This window comes from Orbicella franksi, chromosome 12 (assembly GCF_964199315.1).
Source record: "Orbicella franksi chromosome 12, jaOrbFran1.1, whole genome shotgun sequence".
Lineage (NCBI taxonomy): Eukaryota > Metazoa > Cnidaria > Anthozoa > Scleractinia > Merulinidae > Orbicella > Orbicella franksi.
The window spans coordinates 23,571,032-23,596,102 of NC_138156.1; the positions used below are offsets into that span (position 1 = coordinate 23,571,032).

At 39.0% G+C, this 25,071-nt stretch overlaps 2 protein-coding genes across 2 annotated transcripts; both read left to right on the forward strand.

Annotated features, from left to right (window-relative positions):
- The first annotated feature begins 633 nt into the window (after nucleotides 1-633).
- On the forward strand, nucleotides 634-6,448 carry LOC145462322 (D-amino-acid oxidase-like). The gene is made up of 5 exons (XM_081445818.1): nucleotides 634-681; nucleotides 1,855-1,934; nucleotides 3,645-3,982; nucleotides 4,595-4,849; nucleotides 5,817-6,448. The coding sequence occupies exons 1-5, from the start codon at nucleotides 634-636 to the stop codon at nucleotides 6,287-6,289; spliced, it is 1,194 nt and encodes a 397-aa protein (XP_081301944.1). The 3' UTR covers nucleotides 6,290-6,448.
- Nucleotides 6,449-16,611: 10,163 nt separating this feature from the next.
- LOC145463500 (uncharacterized) lies at nucleotides 16,612-18,973 on the forward strand. Its single transcript, XM_081447248.1, has 2 exons — nucleotides 16,612-16,911; nucleotides 17,451-18,973. The coding sequence occupies exons 1-2, from the start codon at nucleotides 16,839-16,841 to the stop codon at nucleotides 17,888-17,890; spliced, it is 513 nt and encodes a 170-aa protein (XP_081303374.1). The 5' UTR covers nucleotides 16,612-16,838; the 3' UTR covers nucleotides 17,891-18,973.
- Nucleotides 18,974-25,071: the final 6,098 nt, after the last annotated feature.

The window sequence follows — 25,071 nt, forward strand, 5'->3', positions numbered from 1 at the left end:
AAAAATTGCGTCAATCAATTCCATGGTCTCAAACGCAGAGTGCTGAATGGCAATTTTTAGGTCGACAAGTAAACGATGCGACCGATCAAGAGACCAAGTTCAAGCGAAGATTACGTGTGAGGTGATTTTTATGGAAATTTAAGAGACTTTTCATTCCCGGAAATATTTGTTCTAGATCAGTGCGCGTACGTGTTGTAACAAGGCGCACGTATTGTTAATGCCAAAGTTGAAAGTTTACAACATGACAAGAGAACCGTTTCTCTGATTACTTTAGCCGCGCGGCAACATTTATCTTATTTATCTTTTGACATTTTGCTTTGTAGATCAGTATATGCCGGATCTTTTATCGCTCCACTGGGTATTGGACCGCCTTCATACGTGATCAAAAATTCATTCCTGGTGGTAGAACCAATCAAATCAGTGTTACATTTTTGAAGCATTACCTCACGTACTGTGCTGTAACTCTACGATTTATATTTCAAGTGCGTCATATACATGAAGCGGCAACTTTTGTTCCATTATCACAAATTGAACGGACCTGAGAGACGAACCTTGTTTAATTTTGTAAGCAAAATATAGCTAGCCTAATTGTACTTGTTCAGTCGTCTTCTCAAATCAGTAACTCCGAGAAAAATGGACTTGCAACTAGCCGCGATGCCAAGTTATTCAAAAACTTTGATAGTAAGTTTTTTTATTGTTGCTGTATATATTTCATGTAAAATTCTTTACGTATTTCGTATTTATAGGAACAGACCAACTTTTATACGGCCCTGTACTAATAATTTCGTTCGATCAGCATGCAACCAACTGAAAAATGAATTTAATTTTCTTTTACGAATATACACGAGACTTTTTAAATCTATGTTTCTTTTCCCTTGATAGTGGTGGTAACTCCAAGTTCAGTTGTAACACATTTCAGTCAAGTTTCAATTAAATAAACTACTGCCACGCATATTGAAAGATGGACGCCAATGATATATCGCTGGAAATATTCTTAAATTTCTTAAATTGGTAGCAGAATCAGTAGGCAAAACAAGAGAAATAAGATGATGAATCAACTATAAACATGATAGCATGAAAAGTTACAATTAATTGTTATCCGGTTGAAAGATACGAAAGAGAGTAAAATTCTCTAACTAATAAAGTAAGGAAAGCATGTAAAATTCACCAACAAAACCTGAATCGTGAAGGAAACTAACTAGAACTTTCAGGACTGTTTCTAAAAAGAATAAGATTTCTCAGTTGAAACTAATAATCGAGAAAGACCTATGTTGAAAGTGAAGAATGATCATCGCAGTAAATTTTCCAATTTAAGCAATTGGAAAGAAGAAGCCTGAAAAAAAATCAGGGCTTTAACGGGATTCAAACCCGTGACCTCCGCGAATACCGATGCGATGCTCTACCAACTGAGCTACGAAGCCACACATTGGGAGCGACGTCAATTAATTGAGTTCATATCTTCCCGTGAGGAGTGAAATGATGTGGAGTATATATGAAAGAATTCATATTTGAACTTCGGTTGTAAATGAAAGTGGGGAATGATCATCGCAGTAAATTTTCCAAAAAAAGTTAATATTTAGGATTTAAAAACGAAAAACCACGAACAGTTTTCCGCTAGCTGTAGAATTAGAACACCATACAACGACTTAGTTTTAGGGCGGAAAAATCTTTATTCAATTTTGTCTTGACAACCTCTGATGTAAATTCAAAACAAAAACTACCTCTCCTTACGAGGTAATAACGGACGTTTTCAATCTTAAGTCTTCAATCGGCAATTTCTCCCAACTGACACAGTAAATAAGTATGGGAATAATAAGGACAATGTATGTGTTAAACGTTCTCTTTTGTTTTTAGCGTCGAAGGACTCCTCGTATTCTAATTGTTGGCGCAGGAGTAATTGGAATGACAACTGCATTACAACTTTTGGAGCGTGGGTAAGTCATACTTAAGATGATAAGCTGAAATTAAAAAAAAAAGCAAAAAGAAAAGTTATTGTCACTTGAAGACTGCTGCTTTGCATGGAATAAACTGAGCTCCTCTTTTTTTAAAACTCCCAGCGACTGATGTCTTCTAGCCGATATCGTGAAACCAACGCAAACAAGAGAAGAACTTTAAATTTTAATCCTACAATTATATTTTATCGGTAATTTATGTAAGCGTATGTCGCAACTAATGTTTATTTTAGAAATAGAAGACATTTTCCGTGTTTCCTTCGTGAGCAAAAGAAATTCAAGTGGAAGTTTGGGAGACTGAAGAAATGCTGGTGGAAAGTGAGCCGAAGGCGAATGTTTCGCTAGTTCTTCGAGTTCTCTCAAATGCCCACGAATGTTTCTATAACTCCAAGAAACGCATAGAAAATGTATTATATTTCTTTTAGAAAAATATAATGAGACGAAAAGAAAGACAAAACTCCCTCGAGATTATCAAAATATAACTTAGTTTACAATAACTATCTAATTTCTTATTTTTATCAGACGGATAAAATTTTAATTTATGCTAGCTTTCAAGTTCAACTTTCAGATGTCAAACCGTCAACTTTTTACCAATGAGATTTTATTGACTTTTTTTAAGTAGCCAATCAATTAGCGCGAAAAGCTATTAACAATGTTCGCTTCATGTCGAGTAAAATTCACTTACACTCTTGGTCTTCGGCCACCTTAGCTTGATTAAAAATATATTCAGTGTAAATAGCTTTCCAAAAATTTTAACGGTTATACTTTTGAAAACTCATGTTGACTGGCATACGAAACGTCAAGTTCATAAAATGCATCTTTTTAAAATGTTTATCACCGCTGTTTGTTATATAATTTTAAAATTCACTTATCTTTGTTTACGGCAAGTTTACGGCGTCTTTTCCCCTCATTTATTCCCGGCATTTGACCATTTTGGGGTCTTGTTATTGTAAAAAACAAATTGACTTCAGTTTTTTATGCGTCTGTCCTCTTATTGATGATAAATTTCGTCATAACATTGTCAAAGTTTACTCTGGAACCACTCGCCTGCGGCTCGTGGTTCCACAGCCACTTTGACAATGTTGTGACGTAATTTATCATCAATAAGAGGACAGACGCATAAAAAAACTGACGTCAATTTGTTAAATTGTCCTTACTAGTGAGATCATGTATTACCGTAGTCAAGAGCTCGCGCAAGTTCTGTGGTTTTTACAGCGCTATAATAATACAACTTTTATTTTGTTTCTCTTTCTGCCACGCAACGGAAAATAAATTTGCAATGTCATTTCCTCGTCACTTAACAGTTGTTTCCCGTTTAGTTGTCTCAGCCCTGACGAGGTCAATTGACTGTCTTGATGTAAATTCGACAACCGGATTCTTGCCGGAGCCAAACATAATAGGCAATACTGAGAAATAAAGCGATATACACTTCCTGTGAGACATTTTAGTGTGTTGCAACGCAACGATTTTACGAGTCTTGTGGTATTTTGGCCATTCCGTAGACTGAGTCACAATACAAATGGGGAGTAAAAATATAGAGGTCACCTACTGCACAAAACAATACCTAACACGAGATTTATTATCGACCGTTAACTTTTTCTTTGAACTGTGTTTTGCGTTCTGCTGTTATTTGGCAAAGATGTAATTATGATGCATATGGCTGTTTGTTAAAAGTGCTCCCTGTTAAATCAGTTACAGAGTGACAGTCATAGCGAAAGAGTTCGCTTCTCCAGTCTCTGGAAAACGCATTACGTCCGAGATAGCCGGCGCCTTGTGGGAATGGCCCCCTGCAGTATGTGGAAGTCACGTAACGGAGGATTCGTTAGATCGGGCCAAGGTTTGGTGCATGGACAGCTACACTAAGTTCGTAGAGATGGCCATGAGCGCAGAAGAAACAGGAGTGTTTATGAAACAGTCTGTGTTCTACTTCAAGGACAAAGTCGAAGATATCCCCGCTCATTTGGAGAAAATGAATGAGATAAGTCATCTCCCGGGTTTTCAACATGAAAAGAACCTCATTGAAGAGACTGGTAAGTCGCGGAAATCTGATGCAGTACGAGCTTTTGTCGGTTTTGTTGCTGTCTATGTAATTGGGGACACTGTAAACGAGTAAACAAATATTTCAAATGAAACATAAACTATTAAGAATCCCAACTAGTGGGAGGCTGACCAGTTGACTATTTACACAGAGCGGTCGAGGAGATGAATTCGGGACTACCGAGAACAAATTCACCAGCATAATAGTAGGGTGGAGTGTTTGAACCAGGGACCTCTAGATTTTAAATCCAGTGCCCTAAACCACTCGAGTCAACCATTGTACTGTCAGTTAAGCTCTCCCCCTTTCACTCCTATATCGTTGTATTTTGGTATAAGATTACCTCCTAACAATTTGCGGGAACTCATTTATACTCCTTGATTACCAGCGAATATTTGACACTTTTAAGAGCCTCTTGAGCCTTATATCTCATCTATACTCCTTCGGTACGGCCGAGGGATGCTTTAAGTAGAGTGTCCTGCCCAAAAAACACAAGGTAACGAGATCAGCCAGGACTCGAACCGGAGCCGCTCAATGCAGAGTCGAACGTACCGACCATTAGGCTTAGCAGTGCCAGTGGCACTAACGCATTTATTGTTTTTCTCAGCCGTGAACCCGGCGTTTGGTGTTGTGGACGCGTACCAACACATGGCACCTATGATTAACACTGCTGTCTTCATGCAGTGGCTTTACCAGCAGTGTCACCAGCGCGGCTGTCGCTTTGTACAAGATGACATCCACGGACTATTAAGAGACCAGGCAGAAGAGTTGAAGATTAAATACAAATCCCAGTTGATCGTCAATTGCTCTGGCCTCAGTGCTAGAGAACTGGCAGGGGATGAAAACGTTTACCCGTCAAGAGGTGAGACTGGTAGTTATACAATAGCATTCACTACGTAGAGGATTTATCTAACGTCTTTACATCCTTGTTGCCAGCCAATTCAGACCACGTGATGATTCATTTGGGAGGTTACAAATGTGCAATTTGCCAAACACAACTGAGAGCATGAGGACATGTATAAACAGAACAATTGTAAACCTCCCAATTGAATCATCAAGTGATCTGAACTGGGTGGCCACAAGAATGAAAACACGTTATCCGAATCCTTATATTACAGATACCAGAGATAGCTAACTGTCGGTACCCCTGTCGGTGTTTTTTTTCCTATATTGCAAGGAGAAAGCAGATCTTGATAATATTTGAAGGTAAATGGCAGGCTCCACGGCCTAATGCTTAGCGCACCGGATTCCGGTATCATTGTGTTGTGTTCTTGGGCAAGATTCATTGTTGTCTTAGTACCACGATCTCTCCCTACCCAGATGCATAAACGGGTACCGGTGAAGTTAACGCTTTGGGTAATTAACTCTCTGATGGTCTGTTATACCATCCATGCATCCATGGGGTGGTAGAAAAATTCCTAATCGCTTAATGTTTTTCGGAAACTGGAGATAAGCGCCAGCCTGATGTATGGGCCACTGAGCTCAAACGTAGACTTCACTTTGAAAGTAACGAGTCATCCAATTATATACATATGACTGAATTTAAGGAAACCGCGTCAATACTTCGCAACAAAACAGCCATATGCACTTTGGTTTCACAACTCCAAAAGGCCTTAAAATCACTCCAAGTGATAAGAAAAAGAGAGAGAGAGGAGAGCAAGCAAAGGAAGATAAGAGAGCGGAAGGATAAAAAAGACTGAAATTCCTTTTAATTTTTATATCGTCTACTTTGGAGTCTCTGGCAAGAAAAAAAAACCGCTTGAGCAGGGCGCGATTTCTTTAACACTGTTTTCATAAGCCCAGACATGTATCTTTTATACTATTTTCAGGGGCGATATTGAAAGTTCGGAACGATGGCAGTTTGATGCCTAAGTTGACACACTCCATGTGTATCTCATCTATGACCGACAAACTTCAACAGGGAGATGTAGACTTTGTATATATTTTACCAAGAAATGACGACACACTATGGTTAGGCGGTTTGGGACAACCCAACCAATGGGACAGAAATCTCACGCTCGATTACGCACCAATCAGAACAATGTTTGACAACATCAAGGAGTTTTATCCACCGCTGCGTAACTATGGAGACGATGACGTGGAAGAAGTACTAGTGGGACTGCGGCCAGCTCGTAGAGGTGACATCTGCTTGGAGTGGGACCATGTGTGTTCCTCTGTTCTACACAATTATGGACATGGCGGTTCAGGGGTTACGTTATCGTGGGGTTGCGCCAGTGAAGTTTGCGCGTTAATAGACCACGCCCTAAAAAGACGAAGACTAATTTATGTCTCAAGTTTATGAACTTTGAGCAGAAAATTCTGTTGAAAGATAACTTGATGGTGAAATGTCTTCATTACTGATTTTCTATTCATTGCTGTAGCTAGACGAAAATTATTACGGAGGCAATATAAAACCTCGAAAACGTTTTACCTGTTGTATATATTGATTTATTTATTTGACGCTGAACTTTTATACAAACCTGAAATAACGATGTTCAAAATCGGTTTTTACTATGGTCAGTTACTATTTCAGCTGGACCCTTGAAGGTAACTGAATGGCCTGTAATATCATGGACAGCAGTTTGATTTTAAAGCGTTTGGAATTAATTAGCATATTTCATTTAGATAGAGAGATTTTAAAAGTAGTTTTGGAATTACTTTGACAACATCAACTCAGGTAGCCGCTGTTTTATAAAGTATAATATATATTTATTTCATTTTTCGAACTGCACTGCGGGCAACTGCTTAGTGATCTTTAAACCAGCCAAGTTGTTTTCTTAATGCGAGAGTACGTTTTACATTTTTAAAGTTATACACAATGTTGATAATTACGTTTTTAAAGTTTTCAACATACCCAAATGCTTTTAACATGTAACCCGTGTGTTGTAGTTTTTATTTCTTATATTTATGTACCATAAATGTACCATAACGCGTGTACATTTTGTATATATTATAATGACCAGTCTACTTTATAACTTTTTATCAATGCAAAGTGCAATTTTCCAAAATCAAACAAAGTACCATCAAGTTTACAGGTAAAAAAATAAAAGAGTAATTCGTTTCACAGTTTAATTGTGAACAAGGTCTCGAATATATTACTACTCAGATCACAACACAAAAAAGGCCTCGGCAGTGAAATATCGGTTATTATTGAACAAGCGTTAGATACGAGTCGTCATATTTGAGTACAAATTTGGTTATTAATCGTATCTATAACAAAATTTCCGCCCGCCTATTTGTCGGATGTTACTAAAACTGGTAACTGGTAACGGTAAACTGTGAACGGGGAACCGGGAATCGCGACTGGGAGTCTGGGAACGAGTGTACAGCGGTAACCCGCCTGAGAATTCAGAATGGCGGACAAAGGAAGAGAAAAGGAACAATTTGGAGAAATGCGAGGAAGTGTTACGGTTGTAAACGTGAGTATCTGCCGGCTTCGTCCCCAGATGACCACTACGTTCTTGTTAGAGCAGAGTCCGATTGGTACTGGGATAAACAAAGCATGAAATGGCGCCTGGGGAGAAAATCGAATCATTATTATCACATGCTACCCTAATCCGTCAGGCCACAGTCGTTCTTAAGGTGGCTCAAAACAGTTTTCTGTATTTTTTTTTTTTTTAACTTTTAAAACTAGGTGTGATTTTTCAGGCTTGGAACTGTACTGTTTTGAATGACTATGCTATTTTTTTAAGGGAACTCTCCACTGTACCTCTAATTGTGTTTAAGTTAAATTGAGGTGGCACTGTTCTGTTGACACACTTTTTACCGTCAATTGCATCTATTTTAAAAACTAAGCCGGTGACCCCATATGTTGACATATATATATAAATCTTTTTATTACACACATAAGAAGAAACAGGGAAAATTAGAAAAAAAAATTCTGTGGAGTAGATTTTGCTTAAATTAAAAACAATAGAAATTTCAAGATTGGAAAAATTCCATTCCACAGTTTTTTTTTACAATTTCGCACAAGCACTCCGCTTTTGCTGTTGAATTATCTTTTGCATAGTCTAGCCGATATTTTATCGGCTAGTGTGCGGCGGCCTATCGAAAGCGTTTTGCGAATGCCCGAAACTTTCGGCGAAGAAACATTTTCCCGCCCTAAAATCATCGGTTCGTCAACGTTACAATATTATAAATTTACAATATTATAGATTAAATTTAAAGCAAAAATGGTAAGGATGCTGGCTACCCGAAATAACCTAAGAGTTAAAAATGCCAGGTAGCCAAAGATATTTTACATATTTATGTTTATGTCAGGGACAGAAAACAAGTCGTCACGCAACCGCTTCTAAGTTGGTTGTCTATTGCGTGACTCACCAAATTCCAGCCTTGAGGTGCATGTCTGTGTCAGATTTGACGCATTAAAATACGTCAATAGATGTTAAGTGCGCTATTTGACTTAACTTGTAAATTTCCCGCGAAAAAAATAATAAACACGACACAAAGTTGAATTAATTCGATTATGTTAATTATCTCATTTTAATAAGATCAAGATATTAATTTTTAAGTTCATCACAAATAACATGCAGTTTGAAACCTAAACACCGTGTGATAAGATCGTTGAAACAGATCGGCTTCTTCCTGTTTAGTCCTTTTTTTTATCAGCTGTCGTGATCTCTCCCAATCGATTCTTCAGCCATCTCGGCGGACATCAAAATCGTATCTCGGTTTCTCGGAATATCTTTGTACGTGTTCCAAGCTCTTCCTGTCTTTCTCATCATGCAACATTTCAGGTCTTTCGGTTCTGTCTTTAAAAACTGGAAGATAATAGGAAGGAAGGATTAACATATTTAACCTTTAGTTAGAGTTGCTGACAAACCTGCATTTATTCATTTACCTAGCTTTTGCCCAACCAGGCGAACACGACTGCACAAAATAGTTTAATTTCGTTATGACGCTGTTATTTCCTCTGCTTATTATAGCCCCCCACCCTATGCCCCCCCCCCCCTGCCCCTTTTCCCCGCATACACACATAACCCTCTCTGCTATGAATCTGCATATTATGTTTTTGATAACAAGAAGTCCATGGAAAATAACGATCACAGTTACCTCTTGCTATTTTCTGCGGGCAAAGAGTCCTTCATTTCTCTTTTTTATGTCACACAGATTTACTTTCTCCTTTTCATGTTATTCCTCTCCAGTTGAAAGATTTTGCGAAGAACGTCGAGGAGGGAGGGGAGGTGCAAGCTTAGGCGTAGTTTTATAACGATCTCAATTTTTTTTTCTTTAACATTTGATATTCATAGAATTATAATTTCTATTTTCAATTCAAAACAAAGTTGTCACTTTTCTGAGATTGTATTAGTGTCATTACACGGAAGACCTCGAAAAACAGACCCCCATGCAATGTAAAATATATCTCATATTCAGGAATAAAACTGTTTTCGTAACCTTCAAGAGGGAATTTAACGAATGACATTTAAGCCTGATTCTCACATGCCGCCGACCTACCTACAACGTTAGTCGCCGGTTGCAAGTGACAACGTTCAGCGACCTGTTCTGGTGGGTTCCCGGCGCATCTGCAATGGATCACCGACGTACTCAAATTCGCGCGAAATGCAAATCGAATTGGCGCACTTTTCAACCATTCCATCTGTAAAGTAAGAGATTGTAGGAAAACTCGCGTTGATACGTCATATGTTGCGTCCGCAGATGGTCCAGATAATGTTCACATAAAATATTTTCATCGCCGACAACCGCCGGCTTGCCTGCGAAGTTGAACTCAGCTCAACTTCGCAGGCAAGCCGGCGGTCAATGCTTGGGATAGATTATGATTCGGCGATAAATGTTCACATATGCTGTAACGGTGACCCAGGTATGTCGGCGGCATATGAGAACCAGACTGTAAAGGCCATTAATGAATTCTCTACTGAGTTACTTCGCTGCATGTTTCGGTCGTTCAGTCTGTATTAGGATGAAACGACACAACAAAGGGAGTTTCATTGCCTAGTATATAAGCTGGAACAACGGCTATAACTAGTTATGCAACATTTCTGGATTTTCCTAGGACCTTAAATTAAACTTTGGAAAATATGTATTTTTTTAAGTCACCTTTGAACTGATATGGTGGCTGCTGGTAATTTTAATTGTTAATGTCTCGGATGCGAACTTAAAGCACAACGCTTCGTTTGCAAGAATTTTTTGTTTCCAAAAAAAAGCTTCGAAATTAATTGTAATCCTTGAAACGTCAGATTTACATCATCTTTGGCATTCTAACTCATCAAGCGAGGAGGAGAGATCTTTGGCGATATGTATTGATCAAGAAATTATTGGAACTGGGAAGGGACTATGGAACAGTATGCAGTAGTGCGAGCTTCCCTTTATCGCTAGCAGCCGTATATTTTAGATTTCATTAAATTGGAGATCAAAAGAAGGAAGTTTGTACAACTTCAGAATGAAACTTGTCAGTGGTTGCGTTTTTGTCTAAAGATGAAAAGTTTCGGTTTAGCGGCTTGTTCGCAATTACTTGGTATCGACTAATTCGATAAAGGAAGAAACAAAACCATTTTATCCATCGTAAGCTTTCAGTGATTTCAACAAACTCAACATTTTGTTTCACTTTTTCTACCACACGTACTACAGTGTTAAATTAACGATAAAAAAATTTAGGAAGTCTAATTTATATTATTAAATTGGATTACTGGATAAAATAACCCTCGGTATGCGGGGAGTTCAAGCTAATTGTCATGGACTAAACCGAAGAGCCCTCGCATAGGCCTTAATGTGAATGAAAATCGATGTTGTCAGAAAATTAATTGCTTTTCTAGCTTAGGCGCAAGGTGGCAGGGTGAAAGTTTGTTACGTGTCACTGAATGATGTGGGAATTTTAATTAAAATGTTGACAACAATTAATCTGTTGTCATAACGGCAGTGAACTTTGACTTACTGCGGTGGGAATGGCCGGTCAAAGAATTTCAAGTCGGGAAACATCATGCGTTTTGCCTTAAACAATAGTATCCACTCACATACCAGAAATACTGCACATATATCTGAAGGCTTATCAATTGACGCAAAAGGTTATCAAAACCTGCTCTCTTCATTATCAGGTTATATCTTTCTCTTTTTCAGCTGTTTATTTATTCAACGACGTGTTCCATTCAAAAACTAAACTTAGCACTGATCACGAGAAAGGGCTAGGCCCGAAACCTTGAGTTTAATTTGGCACTCAATTATTACTATTTACAACTTTTGAACTGTTTACTGTGCCACGAAGCATGCAACTGATCCTTTTGCATCACAAATTAATATTTATATCTTTAGCTACCTATCTTTCGTTGAGATATATCGCATAGCTTATTGTAACATGCTTATTGATTCAAGAAGGAATTGCAATGCAACGGACCTTAAACCCAACTGATTTTTAGTCATTTACTACCCATGTGCAATAACTGACACATTTTTTGTAAACTTGTCTTGCATAAAGATTGACGTAAGTAGCTCTTTGATATCAGCTTAGCCTAAACCACTCGCAACAACCATAACTGGCTTATGTGTGAGCCCGGATCGGAGAAGTACTCTACAAAATTTAGACTGGGAGCCGCCCTGAGGTCCAATCCCTTTAGTTACCCTTTTGTGTAAAGCTACCCCTTTCGTTTATACCGTTTATTGAAAAAAAAAAAAAAAAAAGTACCGCTTTCACATACATTACTTGGAAACACACTGTACCCCTTTTCTAAACTATTGGAATGAAGTTGATGAACAACATTACGAGAACATCAAACATTACCAGAAGATCATATCAAGGCGGGGGTCTACATGAAGGCCGTATTTTGCTGGGTATTATGGTTTTAACGCAAATATCTCGTTCACGTTTCAAGCAGTCAAGAAGCTCTCTGCTCATCCCACATATCTATGTCTTGGGCTGTTTTGTAAATTTTTTGGTGATTTTTGGGTATATATGGGGTTAATAGTTTTTCTCAAAGGTTTGGTAAAATTTATGGAAATAGGAAATTTTGAAGATTTGGTGTTGTTTTAAAATTAGAATTGAAGTTAAAAATTGGTAGACGTACACCAAACAGTTGTCCACTAACCTGGGGTGCCGTTTCGGGGGTCGTTCAATTGTCTGGTGGTGTTCCATAACCTTTTTTTTCCTTTTAGTCCCTCTTTAAACTTACTAAACTTGCACTTAAATTCAGTTAGACTCCCACCTTAACCAAAAAAAAAGTATTACTGCATTAATCCATATTCAGTTCACGCTCACGTTGTACCTAAATGACAGGTTTCTCTAGCCTTCCATATACCTCAACGGAGCCTCTCCGCATATACCATTACAGGGCAGGGAGTACTCCCTTTCCCCCTTGTCGGGCCCGTGAACTACCACAATAGGTCGAAAACCGAATCGCAGATGGGTTAAGAAGAATTACTTTCAATGGAGCCGCTCACAGAGAGTAGTCTTGTGATATTGAAACGATGAAGAGATAATCGCAAATCTTAATTAACTTAGCTGTTACTTTACCGACTGACTTCAAACACTAGCTAAATTAAGAGTCAATTAACTGCCGAGCTTCGGTGATTGCGGAGTTCCAAATGTCGCATATGGTTTGCTGTTTTAAAAAGAGCACCGCGCCACTTGTGCTGTCGGCTGATACCCAAATCTGACCTTTTTTCAAGATTGTTGCGCCCAATTTGCAAATTTTAAAAACTTTTGCCCCATCTCACACCAACCAGAGTGTGCCAGAGTATTCATATATGATTGCAAACGTGCATGATCTCTCAAAACCTATACACGGCCTACTTCACAGGTGGACGCGTTGATTCCGTCCAATTGCATTGCCATCCTTAGTAGTTACTCAGCTATGGACAATTTTCGATTGTTTTTCAGTGTGGTTTTAGATATTGTAAGTGTAATTAATTTTACAAAATTACGATTTTAATAGAGGCTTCAACAGAACGCGTCCGCAATGGTAGTAGTGATAACAGTACTTTTTTTCCTGATGAACACAAAGCAAACTTAATCCAATTGCGACTTTGAAGGAGGCGGATAAATTAAATTTGAGGCTTATATTGTTCATGCCGTCTTAATGAAGTTAGTATTAATTCCTACACGAGGCGTAAGGTTCGAGAAGGTTTTCCGCTAAATAAGCTATGTAGAAATGTGCCAACCCGAGGAATTCATGTGAAGTACATGTATTTGAGCTGAGTTTCAGTTTAAAATTATGGTTGGGGATGGGGTACGCCTTTTTAAAGGGAAGCAAAGTCACGTCGATATGCAAAACCGATTGCGATTAGTGGATTCAAACGGCAAAAAGAGAACTTAAAAGTAAACGGAACGAAACGTTTTGAATTAATTCGAAAAAGTGCATTCAGGCCGAAATAACGCTTCACTCAAATTGCGAACAGATTTTAATTAAAGCATCGGTTCTTAACTTCATTACAGCAGAGATTTTAGAAGAATAATGGCGAATTTAATGGTTCGCGAAAAACCGAGGTCGAGATTCCTTTTCCAACGATTCTATGTGTTTCCCAAGTCGCTTGAAAGAAATTTGATGATAACATAACCGCGGCTGTGTCAAAATCGATCAGTGAAGGTCGGACCTTACTAACAAGCAATATTTATTTAACATAATCTGGTTGTTTTTACAGTGTTTTTTATTTTGAATGAATCGGCTTTCAATTGTTCACCGCATGAGTAAAGCCCTGACAAGAAAGGAAATCATACAACAAGTGAACACTGATTTAGCCTTTATTTATTTATTTATTTTTAGTTTTTTTTTTAGCACTGCATTGATGCCATTTGGCGAATGCTTTGAGTTAAAATTCTTTGTATCATGAAGTAAAACAAACGAAATTTAATGATCTATTGCAATCAATTACAACGGCCTCCAGAAATATGGTCCACTATTAGTCATAGAAGTTTCTCAATGGGCTTAAACATGAAAAGCCAAGTCGATTGGATAAAAATTAAAATCAAAGCCGCCGCCAAACACGAGTAATGAAGGGGTTTTTGGATCTCGGTGTCCTCCATTTCGGCTTAGTCTTAGTAAGGCTACTCACACGCGCTGCCATCACGTTTAGATTTCAGCTGTTACATAATGCTATGGCATTTAGTGGAAGGGAAAAAACGCTGAAAGCAACTTCTCGAAACTTCAAAACTTCACTCACCGTACATTAGAGGAGTGAAGGCAAATATGGAGTGCCTGTTAGTTCGAGATGCAATTATTCGATAGAAGTAGTCAAGCGACAATTACAATCCCCTCCACCGTAGAATCTAGAGTGAAATGACTCGCAGATTTGAGCTCGCAAAGAAATAATTTAATAATTTTTTGCCTCTCAGGAATTTCTGCTTTCGTGGGCAGGTTGAATAAATGATATTTAGTTTACAAGATAAAAAGGCTCAAAGTTGCCGACTCTTAAGGGTATGTGCAAATCCCTGCTTGCACCTGTATCTTCTAAATTATGATCGAATAAATAAACATAGCGTGACTAGATATTTCAAGCTGTGAAATATCATTAGGTTATATAAGAACATATACATATATGCATGGAGCGATGCATGACCGATTATTCGATATTTTTACTTGAGTCAGAATTATGTGAAACGCACTGCAGTGAACATGTGTTCATATAGTCTTATTGGCAAAAGGATCGATGTATTCTTTATCACGTTCAACAATTTAGCTTGCATGCTGAAAAATAAGCGACATTCTAAACGATGTTGTGTCGCCGGCCAGACACTATTGTTAAAAGAACAATAGTTTTTAACAGCGAAAAATAACCAAAATAGCAGTGATTGTAGTCTCAGCGCTAGCAATGTTGACAATTTCCTTTTAAATGTTTCTATCGTATTCTGTTTCGATGAGCTATTTTGAGAACGAAACTTATTCTTCCAGGTTTATTTTCGGTTTCCGCCAGAGTGGTAAGACCTCGTATCGATCGATCATTCCACTATAGTCACCAGCTACAAGAACCTCAAAATCATAATACGATCTTTTCAGTGTACAGTAAGGGCTCTTGAGGACTCAAATAGATAAGATTTGCATACCATCATTGTCGAATGTTCTTCCTTATGGAAATGGAAGAAGGAAATAGACATTCAATTGTACAATGTTGAATTATTTGTTCGTCGTTCAGTGATCTAGGAAGTTATTAATGAGATTTAACACAGTACAGCGTTGTAAAACGCCCCTAAATATGGCGTGCATTGGAAATAGATTTTTTTAAGTTTGCTTAACTGAATAAACAGGCCTTCAGTGACAACAGAAACATCGGTTTGTTTTTCAAAGCTGTTGAACTTGCTTTTGTAAGAATTTTGTACAAACAAATTAAACTGATCTATCGTGTTTGGTTCCTATGAGTCAGGGGGGAAGTAAGCAGGTTATTTTTACTTCATTGAAGACTCAACATTAGTTTCGAAAGGGAAGGGCGTCACCCATGGTTGGGTAGGTTCACTTGCGGCGATGGCTCCAAACTGTCGCGGCAATTTTAACTTGTTTTGGCCTTGTGATATTGTTCAACGAGAAACCAGATTATTTCCTCTTGGCAACAATGTTCCAAATCTGCGAGACTCGTTGTTTCGTAGTAATATTAGATCGTCTTCTAATTCGTCAGGTGTTCCCACGTCAAACGTTCAAATCCGGGGAGTATTCAGCAGCTGGTGTAAGGCCGACTGTGAAATCAACTCGCAGCTCCGTTTGCCCGTATCTGGACTGTAAAGCCTATGATAAATTGCTACTGTCGGCAATAAGCTACTCATAGTCAGAACCTCTCATGAATCGTGTTACTTGCTTCCGTTTTGAGATTGTACTAGATGTTAGCCGAGCGAGAGGTTCTGATAGCAAAGCGTTAAAATAAAAAATATCCTGATCGACTGCAGCATGACTGCCCCCGTTTCCTCTTGGAATGTGATTTTCCTCACTTTCCACTCCTGTGTCTACAAGTCTTCGTTATTTGCGGAACTTCGGTGATTCCGTGATTACAACAGTTAATCAGTGGTTTAGCATAATCGGGATAATCTCAAGCGCGGACCTGTCCTAAATCGACTCAAAAATGCGACCACTAACATTGATCGTTTGTTTTTCTCACAGCAAGCGGTAATTTGCCAGCAAGTGCATCATACCTTACTAAAAAAAAAAAGTAAACTCAACTTTCTTGAATGTGACTGCCGGAATTTATCCAAGAAGATAACGGCATTCCTTTTACGTTCTAATATCGCTTTACGCAATATAGCTCGACCTCGCAAGTGTGTAAACACAAACTTTTATTTCTCTCGTACCGAGAACACATATAAAATTAGAAATTGTTTTTCCGTGATTAAAATTCACTTCAGCCAGTCATTGAAACAATATCATTCACTAAGCTCCGCACGGACTACAATGGATGTCAATTATCATTGAAAACTGGTTTTTGCACCAGGGGGTAGGGGAGGGGTGAAGAATCATAACTTCGCAACTCAAACTTCCTGTTGTCTTGGCTTTTGGTTCCTAAATATCCGTTTGTATCACAACCGCAGGTTATCGAGTGTTTTTCAAGCTGAGCCCACCAAAGCCGTAAAGACCAACCAGGTATTGACGTATTTTGAGGTGCGCCAAAAATTGTCCCCAACCCCACCCGGTGGAACTTCCTTTTGTGGGATGTTTCGCATGGTTTCTCTCGAATGCGAGTGTTTAGTTGACAGAGCTCTGATTTCATAGACACATTGCCAAGGGAATTCGAAAGACAATCATCGATTAGCAAATGAGACTTAGTTCAGTACGTGATTATATTCAGCTCAGATCAGGCGCCATATTCTAACAAGAACTAGATCAGTTCTACCTGAATCACAGCTTTACTGCAGAAGTCTACCAAGTGTTACTGCGAAAGCAATCTTCCGTTTTTCGCTGAATCACTACGCACTCGAGCGCAGGGAAGCCATGAATTTCGTAACGAAGATCATTGTTGTGCTGACTTTCATCTGCTTGTGTGAATTGAGTGATGCGAGAAGAGGTGAGCTTTAGTTGGATTAATTCGCTTTGATTTTTATTCTATTGGCTGCAAGTGCGTTAAGAAAATCAACAGTTTTACTACGAGGGAATTTCATTGATTCGCACAAGCATTGTACCGGAATCTTTGAACGAAGGTTTTCCGTTCTCCCGCCTTGAACCACAACAAAAGAGTGTCCACTCGTTAATTTATCGATTCACCAAGTGTAAAAACTGGGGCATTTTAATGTAGCAATTGTTAGGGGCAAGATGAAGTACTACAAGCGTTGAATTGAAAGGAATATCCTTGAGAAAACCTCGACTACGTGATGTACAGCAAAAACATCAGATAACGCTACTGAAGCAGTACGTGGGAAGTGAACACAAAAGGTCCAAAGATCAAGCATTGTTAAAACTGATCCAGCGTAAATATTTCAAACTTTTTACTAAGTGAGCAAGGAATCAGACATTGGTAAATTAAATCCCTGAAAATATGCGGCAGGTTCGAAAGCAAAATCCGTCGTAATAATAAAAACATTCTTTTGTTTTCCTTTATGCGTAAAGGTTCGAAGCATCGCAAGCATCCGGAAAAACCGAACGCTTCGGAAGTGGACGAGCAGGAATCCACAAATGGATCGGTGGCGTTTGGAACCGGCAATCTCACCTCGACAACACAGCCACCCATGACTTCACGTCTTCCTGACAAAGTTAACCCTGTGCCTCAGGCGCTCAACAGACGGCACCTGGAGAAGCGGTGTTGCAGAATCGGCTACCGCGCTGCCAAACGAAAGTTCTTTTGTATGATAGACGCCTTTTACAGCGCTAAATACAGGAACATGGAGCACTTTGCCAAGCAGAAGTTTCAATCGCGAAAACCCTCGCGAGCAACGCGGCGTTTCATGCACCATTTGGATAAGTACTGCATCAAACATCAGCTCAAAGGCGTGTTCTACAAGTGCTGTATGGACGGAATCTATACCGCGCGGGAAAAAGGTGGACAATAATCTTCGAGGACAATGGAGGTGCAACGAACAAGTGTATAATGCATTAATTGATGTATTTTGAACAATGTCGTTAAGGAAAACAATATGTTAGAAATGTAAATGTGTTTAAACAGAGATCGTGTATAATTCAATTCAACAGACGAAAGATTGGGCACGGCCCAAGTAAGTCTCGTGTGGATCTACTGATTAATTTTGAGGATCGTGTTACTGGAATTTTGCTTGTTGTTGTCTCTCGTCAGACGCGATGCGTGTTTAATTCCTTGTGGAAACACTTAGCTTTTTTCCTGTCGGGTGGAAACAGTGTACATTGATCAGCACATGTCATTTCTTAGAGTTAGTATTGTAGTAGAACCATTAAAAAACAATTTTCGTTCTTTTTGTTCAAACAAATTTGTACAAATATTGCACAATATTTACGCTCAGGACGAAGTGTAAAATACAGAAAGGTTGTAGATCTTTTGTACATAGTTGAGATATTTTAATTTGGCAAGACCCAGAATATTGAACCAGGCGCGAGGTCCGCACGGAGAGAATATCGGCCCGAGCTGTTAACAGCAGCAACCGGGCTCAGCCTGGACTGTTGGATAACGATTTCCCCCTATGTGGTCCCGAGCAATCTTGGTTCATACGAGAATTATTGCACGACTGACTGTTTACAAAAATCCCACGATCACGGAGTAAAAAGACATCACGAAGTTCAGGCACGCAATTTTGGCTGGGAGCCCACTTACTTTTTACTTAACAACTGGAATGAGGGAAAAGAAAATTTGAAGAAAAATAAATAAAAGGAATGTCTTTTATGTAAGTTTCTTCTAGTAGAAAAGTAAGCCATTAAAACTATAAGGGCAGTGCCTGGCAAAGTACTCTCAGGGTATTGGACTGGCAATGCAACAACCTGATTGGTTGACTTTAGTTATTGGACCTGTGAACTAACTTAGTCGTGTAATAAAATTGGTTATTTACCCGTATTGAAATATCGGATGTCGTATTATAATTTGCATCTCTCTTGCTCAGCTGTAAATCGAAGGCTGTTTTTTTAAAAGCATTCATTTAACCTGTAAATAAAATAATTTGATTTTGTGATGTTGGTTTTGTTTTCTTATTCGCCGTTTCTTGGCGGGGTGGGGGGGCACAGTAGGCAAAATAGGGAAATAAGGTAGACAAACATTGGACATTAAACACAATAGAAGTAAAACTCACTCGTTGTATCATTAACAAAACTGCCACTGAAATTCAGCTAAGTAGCTAGACTGATACTAACAAAATAACTTCATTCGCACATAGTTACATGCGGGACAAGGTTCTTATTATTTTGCAAACACTGCAAATAGGTGGGATTACGTTTATGCCCGATCCCTAAAGCATAATTTTCCAGCCTAAAACTGGGCGCATAATTCCCTTGCTAAGAATTTTTTTTCACCTTTTTCAGCGAATTAAAATCGAGGTAAGTGAATCGGGAGTTAACACGGTCCCTGACTTCGCAGGACTGATTTACGCCGTTTCCCGAGGCAGAAAGTTATAATTTTTACAGACCAAAATATTCAAGTAATGACGAAATCGCTACGAAGCAAAGCAAAGAGGATTGAAAAGTATTATAGAGAGCCATGTTTTCATGTAAACTGACTTTAAAAAAATCTTATAATGCTTCCGTTCTGCGGCATGATCGAGAAATCGGCGATTTTGATTTTACCCTAATGACGTTGTTTCCCCTTGATCTGAGGTTATGAGTAGAAATGTTTCTATAGTTTCACACCAATCATTGTTTTGCTGTTAATTCGATGTTGAGACAACTTTGTGGGTGCCAGAAATATCTAAAGTACCGCGGTCTAAAAAGCATTGACCTATCAATTAATTAATTGTTGCAACACCTAGCATGCACGCACTGAAATACCCCGAACACGACAGTCGGTAGCCTGCGAACAGGCTCCCAGCGAGGACGGAAAAAATTTCGGCGAGTGCGAAACAGAAGAATTCGGAGAGCAAAGCGATCGGGGCGGGAGCCTGTGCGCAAGCTAGTCAGTCGGTTGTTTAAATTTGTTCAGGGGCTCTCAATGGAGGATTGTTCCACCCATGCCATGTATAAACGGGATGGTAATTTGTAAATGTCAACAGCTTAATTGGTTTTCAACGCAAATTAATTATCGGCACACTAAGATAAACAATCGGCGATCGGTTCTATTTCAGTAATGCTTAGAGTGGTTGTCCTATTTCCAAAGCTTACCTCCCGAAGATAAGATTAATTCTTAGAAAAGATTTACTACTCATAATGGTTGCATTTAATGCGCAGAAAGATCTTTACAATAAAGTCATTTTCGGAGAAAAGAGTTAGTGTTAGAAATATGCCTGTAATGGTTCCAGAAAACCCCTTCCATTTCTGTGATCGTAGCTTTTTAAGCCTTTTAGGACCTCTCTGTTACAAATTTCGGTTTCTTCTTGTTCAACGCAGCGTGCACAAGCTAAATGCTAGAACATCGCTTATCCTACTTTAAGCAGCTAAAACGAGATCAGAATCGGAGAGGTTAGTCTCGCCCCCTGCAGCCAGGGGATTACTCAAGATTTTGTCAAAAAATGCAAGATTTATCGCCGAAATTCTCAAAATCAGTGAACTACAAAAGGGATGTATACATGCAATGTTCTCGATTCTTCCAATCGTAGGTTGGGTCACTGCAAGCGATTTTGAACAATTGATTCCAAACTGAAGAGTTTTCACTAAGAAACTAAAATGGTAACCAGTTGTCACTGATCACTGGGTTTCGCTGCGTTGCAGCTGATCTTTAAAGTTTCGTGCAAGGCTTCGAATCTGGTCACATGTTCATCAGTGGAGAAAGCTTCTCTGGTATGCAAGAATGTTAAGCAATATGTTTAGTTCATTTCACTGAGCTGGGATCCAATTCAGTTCAAAAATAAGGGTTAGCGCGTTCCAGAGAAACTCTCTTGGGATGGAAGCACGCAATCAGTGCTAAACTTTATGTGGAAGCTATGGGGCCATGGGAAAGCTAAAACGAGGAGGGGGGGATCTTGATGCGATGGGTTAAGAGGGTTAATGAGAAACTGAAACATACATAGGTAAAGTTTTTGTAGAAATCTCTCAGCTCAATCACTGATCCTGGTGTTCAGCAGCAGGTGCTTCTGGCAGTGTTAAATAGCACTCTTATACTGGAAGGCCGGTGGTTGATGGAGATATATATAGTCAATATATTCCGGTGCAGTCGAGAGAATAAAACTGCGACAGCCTGCAAGAGAATCTGTCAATGTAATAGTGAGCAAAGCAAATCGCAGTTCAATTTCGTGGATGACACATGTATGGGAGGCCGCCGCGGATGCTGCCATGGATAGTAAAGAGACTGGATTGTCTCTTTACTATCCATGATGCTGCATAAAGACACGATTTCTACCCCGTTCTCGGGAGCGGTCGAACGATCGCGGCCGCGTGCGGGCCGGTTTACATGGCTGTATCCGATCATCCGAAAGGCTGGAGATATATCATGTTTTGGTTTAGGTCGATTTTTGGCCACCAAACATGTGAAGTTCTCGAGTCACATTGAAGACAATATTTCAAGCTGGCAAATGAAAATTTCACTACCGTTTTGGCAGCCAGATCTCAGCAAGACATGGTCTCTTGATCTCAGTCAATCCTAAAGGGCAGAATCGGCCACCTACTGGAACAGAAAGTTACTGCAATCCGTTGCTTGGAAATTAAATCTCGTTCGATTTTGGGACTGGTAGTTTCACGAAAATATCAACGCTAGTCTGACATAGAGAAATATATACGTTAATCAAAGTGACAGAATGTTCATTATTTGCCCTGCATGAGATCTAGATGTCTGAAAATGGTTGAACAGGTTACAAAAAGCGTAACCCCGTAACCCTGCGCCACAGTTTCCTTATTACACGAAGTTTTCGCGACACGTTAATTTCGCGATTTTTAAAGTGACGCCAACAGTAAGTGTCGCGAACACGGCGTTGACAAAACCTGGATCGGACCAGATCACGGATCGGATCAAGGAAAAAAAATTCAAAATTCAAAATTCAAGATTGAAAATTCAAACTTTTGCTGAGCAAATTACACTAGAGTGACTACTGTGAGCAGAACGTTTTATTTAGTTCAGGTGTGATATTCCTTTATTCCTTTATAATATCAAAGGTAAAAACGAGGCAGCATGGTAATAGTGAGACGAACGTATGAATCGAAACACAAAAACTAAAAACACACTAAACAAGTTAAACACCTGATGATTTCAAACAAGTTTCGTTTTTGAGACAAGTCTATACTTTTACAAGATGTGAGGTTGGAATACGATATTTCGCACTGGAATAAAACGAAACAAGCCATTTGTATTTCAAAGAAATATAGCTGTTTTTCAAAATATTCTAGGGATAACCGTGACACATCTATAGTCTGAGCGATAACGCAACCCGAGAATAAACAACATTTGAGGAGTTACGTCACGACTTTTAAAGTCATTTTTAGGGTCGTAAAGAGTTCCCTGTAAAGAGAATAAAACCTTGAAGTGATCGTGTTCTAGGGTAGAAAGCACTTAAGAGGCAAGAAAAAATCAAAGCGGAATGAGGATCATTAAGGATGGCAAAGATTAACAAGGACTGCAAATGGTGAACTTGAAAAACTAGGCTAGTTTTTTTAAGATGCGCAAACCGTGACGTAGCCCTCTTAAAGCAAGTCCTGTCCTTGAGCTTTTGTACGTAAGTTTTCTCATTAACTGTAACGCCAACTGTAACGCTCACATATGACACGAATTAGCTACTGATACTAACAACAATTTCAAAAACGAGAATGGGAGGTTCAAGCAAGCTTCGGGCCAACTAACCTTAACTACATCTGCCTGTTCATTACAATTTAAATTCGTCGTAAATCAGGCGCTTATGTGGCTCTTTAAATGACCTCTTGTCATTCTCTGTAATTAACAATCTTCGGGATCTTCGCGATTCTTATTTTCATTTAACATATTTTAGTTTTCCACTTTTATTTTTTATTTATTATTATCTTATAAACAATTTGATTTCTTTTTGGAATTTTTTTTCTTTAAAACGTTTCTTTTTTCTATGATCCGATCCGTGATCCAATCCGTGATCCGATCCGTGATCCGATCCGTGATCCGACCCGTAATCCTCTCAGTAATCCAGTCTGTGATCCGGTCCGTGATCCGGTCCGGTCCGGTCCGATCCTGCTTTTGTCGATGCCGTCGCGAACATAACGTTAACATGATGCAAAAAATTAGGTAACTCACATTCAGCGTTACTGTTCGGTCCAGCCCGCGTTGTGTTTTTGTTACTTTTGACGATATTGTGCCTTTGATATTACTACCTTTGATGTCGGTTTACTGAATTCAAGGACATGTTTAAGTAACATTGCCAAGGAAATATATTGTGCGTTACTCGAAAACGCTAAGTTAAAGTGATTCAAAATACAATATTTCCGCAAAATCGCGGAATTTAAATGTGTGAAATATGCGCACCTCAAAATCGCGAAATAAACGTGTCGCGCAAATTTCATGTAATAAGTTAGTTAAGAACACAATGTAGAATTTAAACTTAACGAAATATGAAATATAATTTAAGTTGACCTAAAAGTAAAACGTCACGTGCACTGAAATGAAGAATATGAGAGAATTGGCGCGTACAGAGAATGACGCTCTTATTGATAGTCCTTGAGTCAACATTCGAATTCCATTCACTTGGGAAGACCTTATACGGTAGCTCGATTCAAATTCTCGGCCACGCTTGTAAATAGCCAACTGGTTTGTCTCCGATCTGGCCACTTGGGATTCTTAACAATGACATGTTATGTTCAACGTGAATTGTTTCTTTTCAGGGTAAATAACGGTTATATTTTATTTCTATATATATTATACATGCGCTGTGTAGATGGGAGGGAGTCGAACCGTTAACGCCACCCACACACCTTCCGCGTCGGGTACTAAGCTCTATTCAGCAAGGGCTTATGTACCAACTTTTCACACGGGAAACATTGATAATGTTGCGGTTATAGCTGTTTGAAGTGTCTCCAGACGGTGGGCGGGAAAGCAGATGAAAGCGGTTTCAAAATACACGTCATTTTAGAGTTGCCAGCAAATATCAGAGAGTTTGGGGCAGCGCCAACATCACTGCGTATAGGACGACGTATAGGACCGTCTGCGTAACGCATTTCTTCCGATAGACCACCGCGAGTAATGTTAACAGAAACAGATTTAATCTTATTAAAGTTATAAGTTGTCGGTTTCTCGCGAAATCAAGATGTATACATAGTCGAATATAAACCGTTGCAGTATAATGATAGCCAGATTAACGGTATCTTGATCATTGTCTGGAGAATGCAGTTAAAGGGATCGATACGTAATAAAACTAAAACCACGAAAAAAAAATAAAATAAAAAGAACCGCTAAGCAAAACCCGGTTGTTGTGATTTTTAGTGTCTTTGCCTTAAGCCCCTTAAATTAATGTCTTTTGGGTCAGATCAAACTAAGCCGTGCACCAGCAACAGACGGTTCCTTGCAATATCGCTCCTGCAGATCGACAAATCCGCGAGTTCAATTGATTGTCTAGCCGCACGAGGGATGCAGTTAATCACCCGCAAAATATAACAAGGAGAAAGAAAAAAACAATATCCATTAGCACCTTATTGTTATGAATGATTAAAAATACACAAAATTGCAAAGTGGTCACAGTTAGGTCAATGTTAAGTTAGCTTATCTGGTTTGGTTAGTTTTACAAATCTAACGAAAATATTTTGAAAACCACACTGAACATATTCATGCTCAGGAAATTTTAAAATGAGTTATTAGAGACCCCTGAGAAAGTGACCCTGTTGTTTCATATTGCCATGCTAAACTGCAAGGTCTTCATCCGATTACAGAATCGGGTCTGCATGGTTAGGCTTCTGTTCTCCTTTAGACGTATCGACTCGGAGTTTAAACATTAAGTGTTGTCTAATTCAATATGAAAAAGTTTAACTGTAGACTCGGGTTTGGCAGGGTCAGGGGGAAGAAAACGCGAAAAAAAAAAACAAGAAAACTACAGGGGACATAATTACACGTGTGTCTACATTGTCAGTTGTATCTCAATAAGGTATACGTATATAATTATACGTACCTTGCTCGTGTTATCGTAAAACTGCATGTGTTTGTTCATGATCTCGGATATATAGCCGAATCTTTGCTGACGTC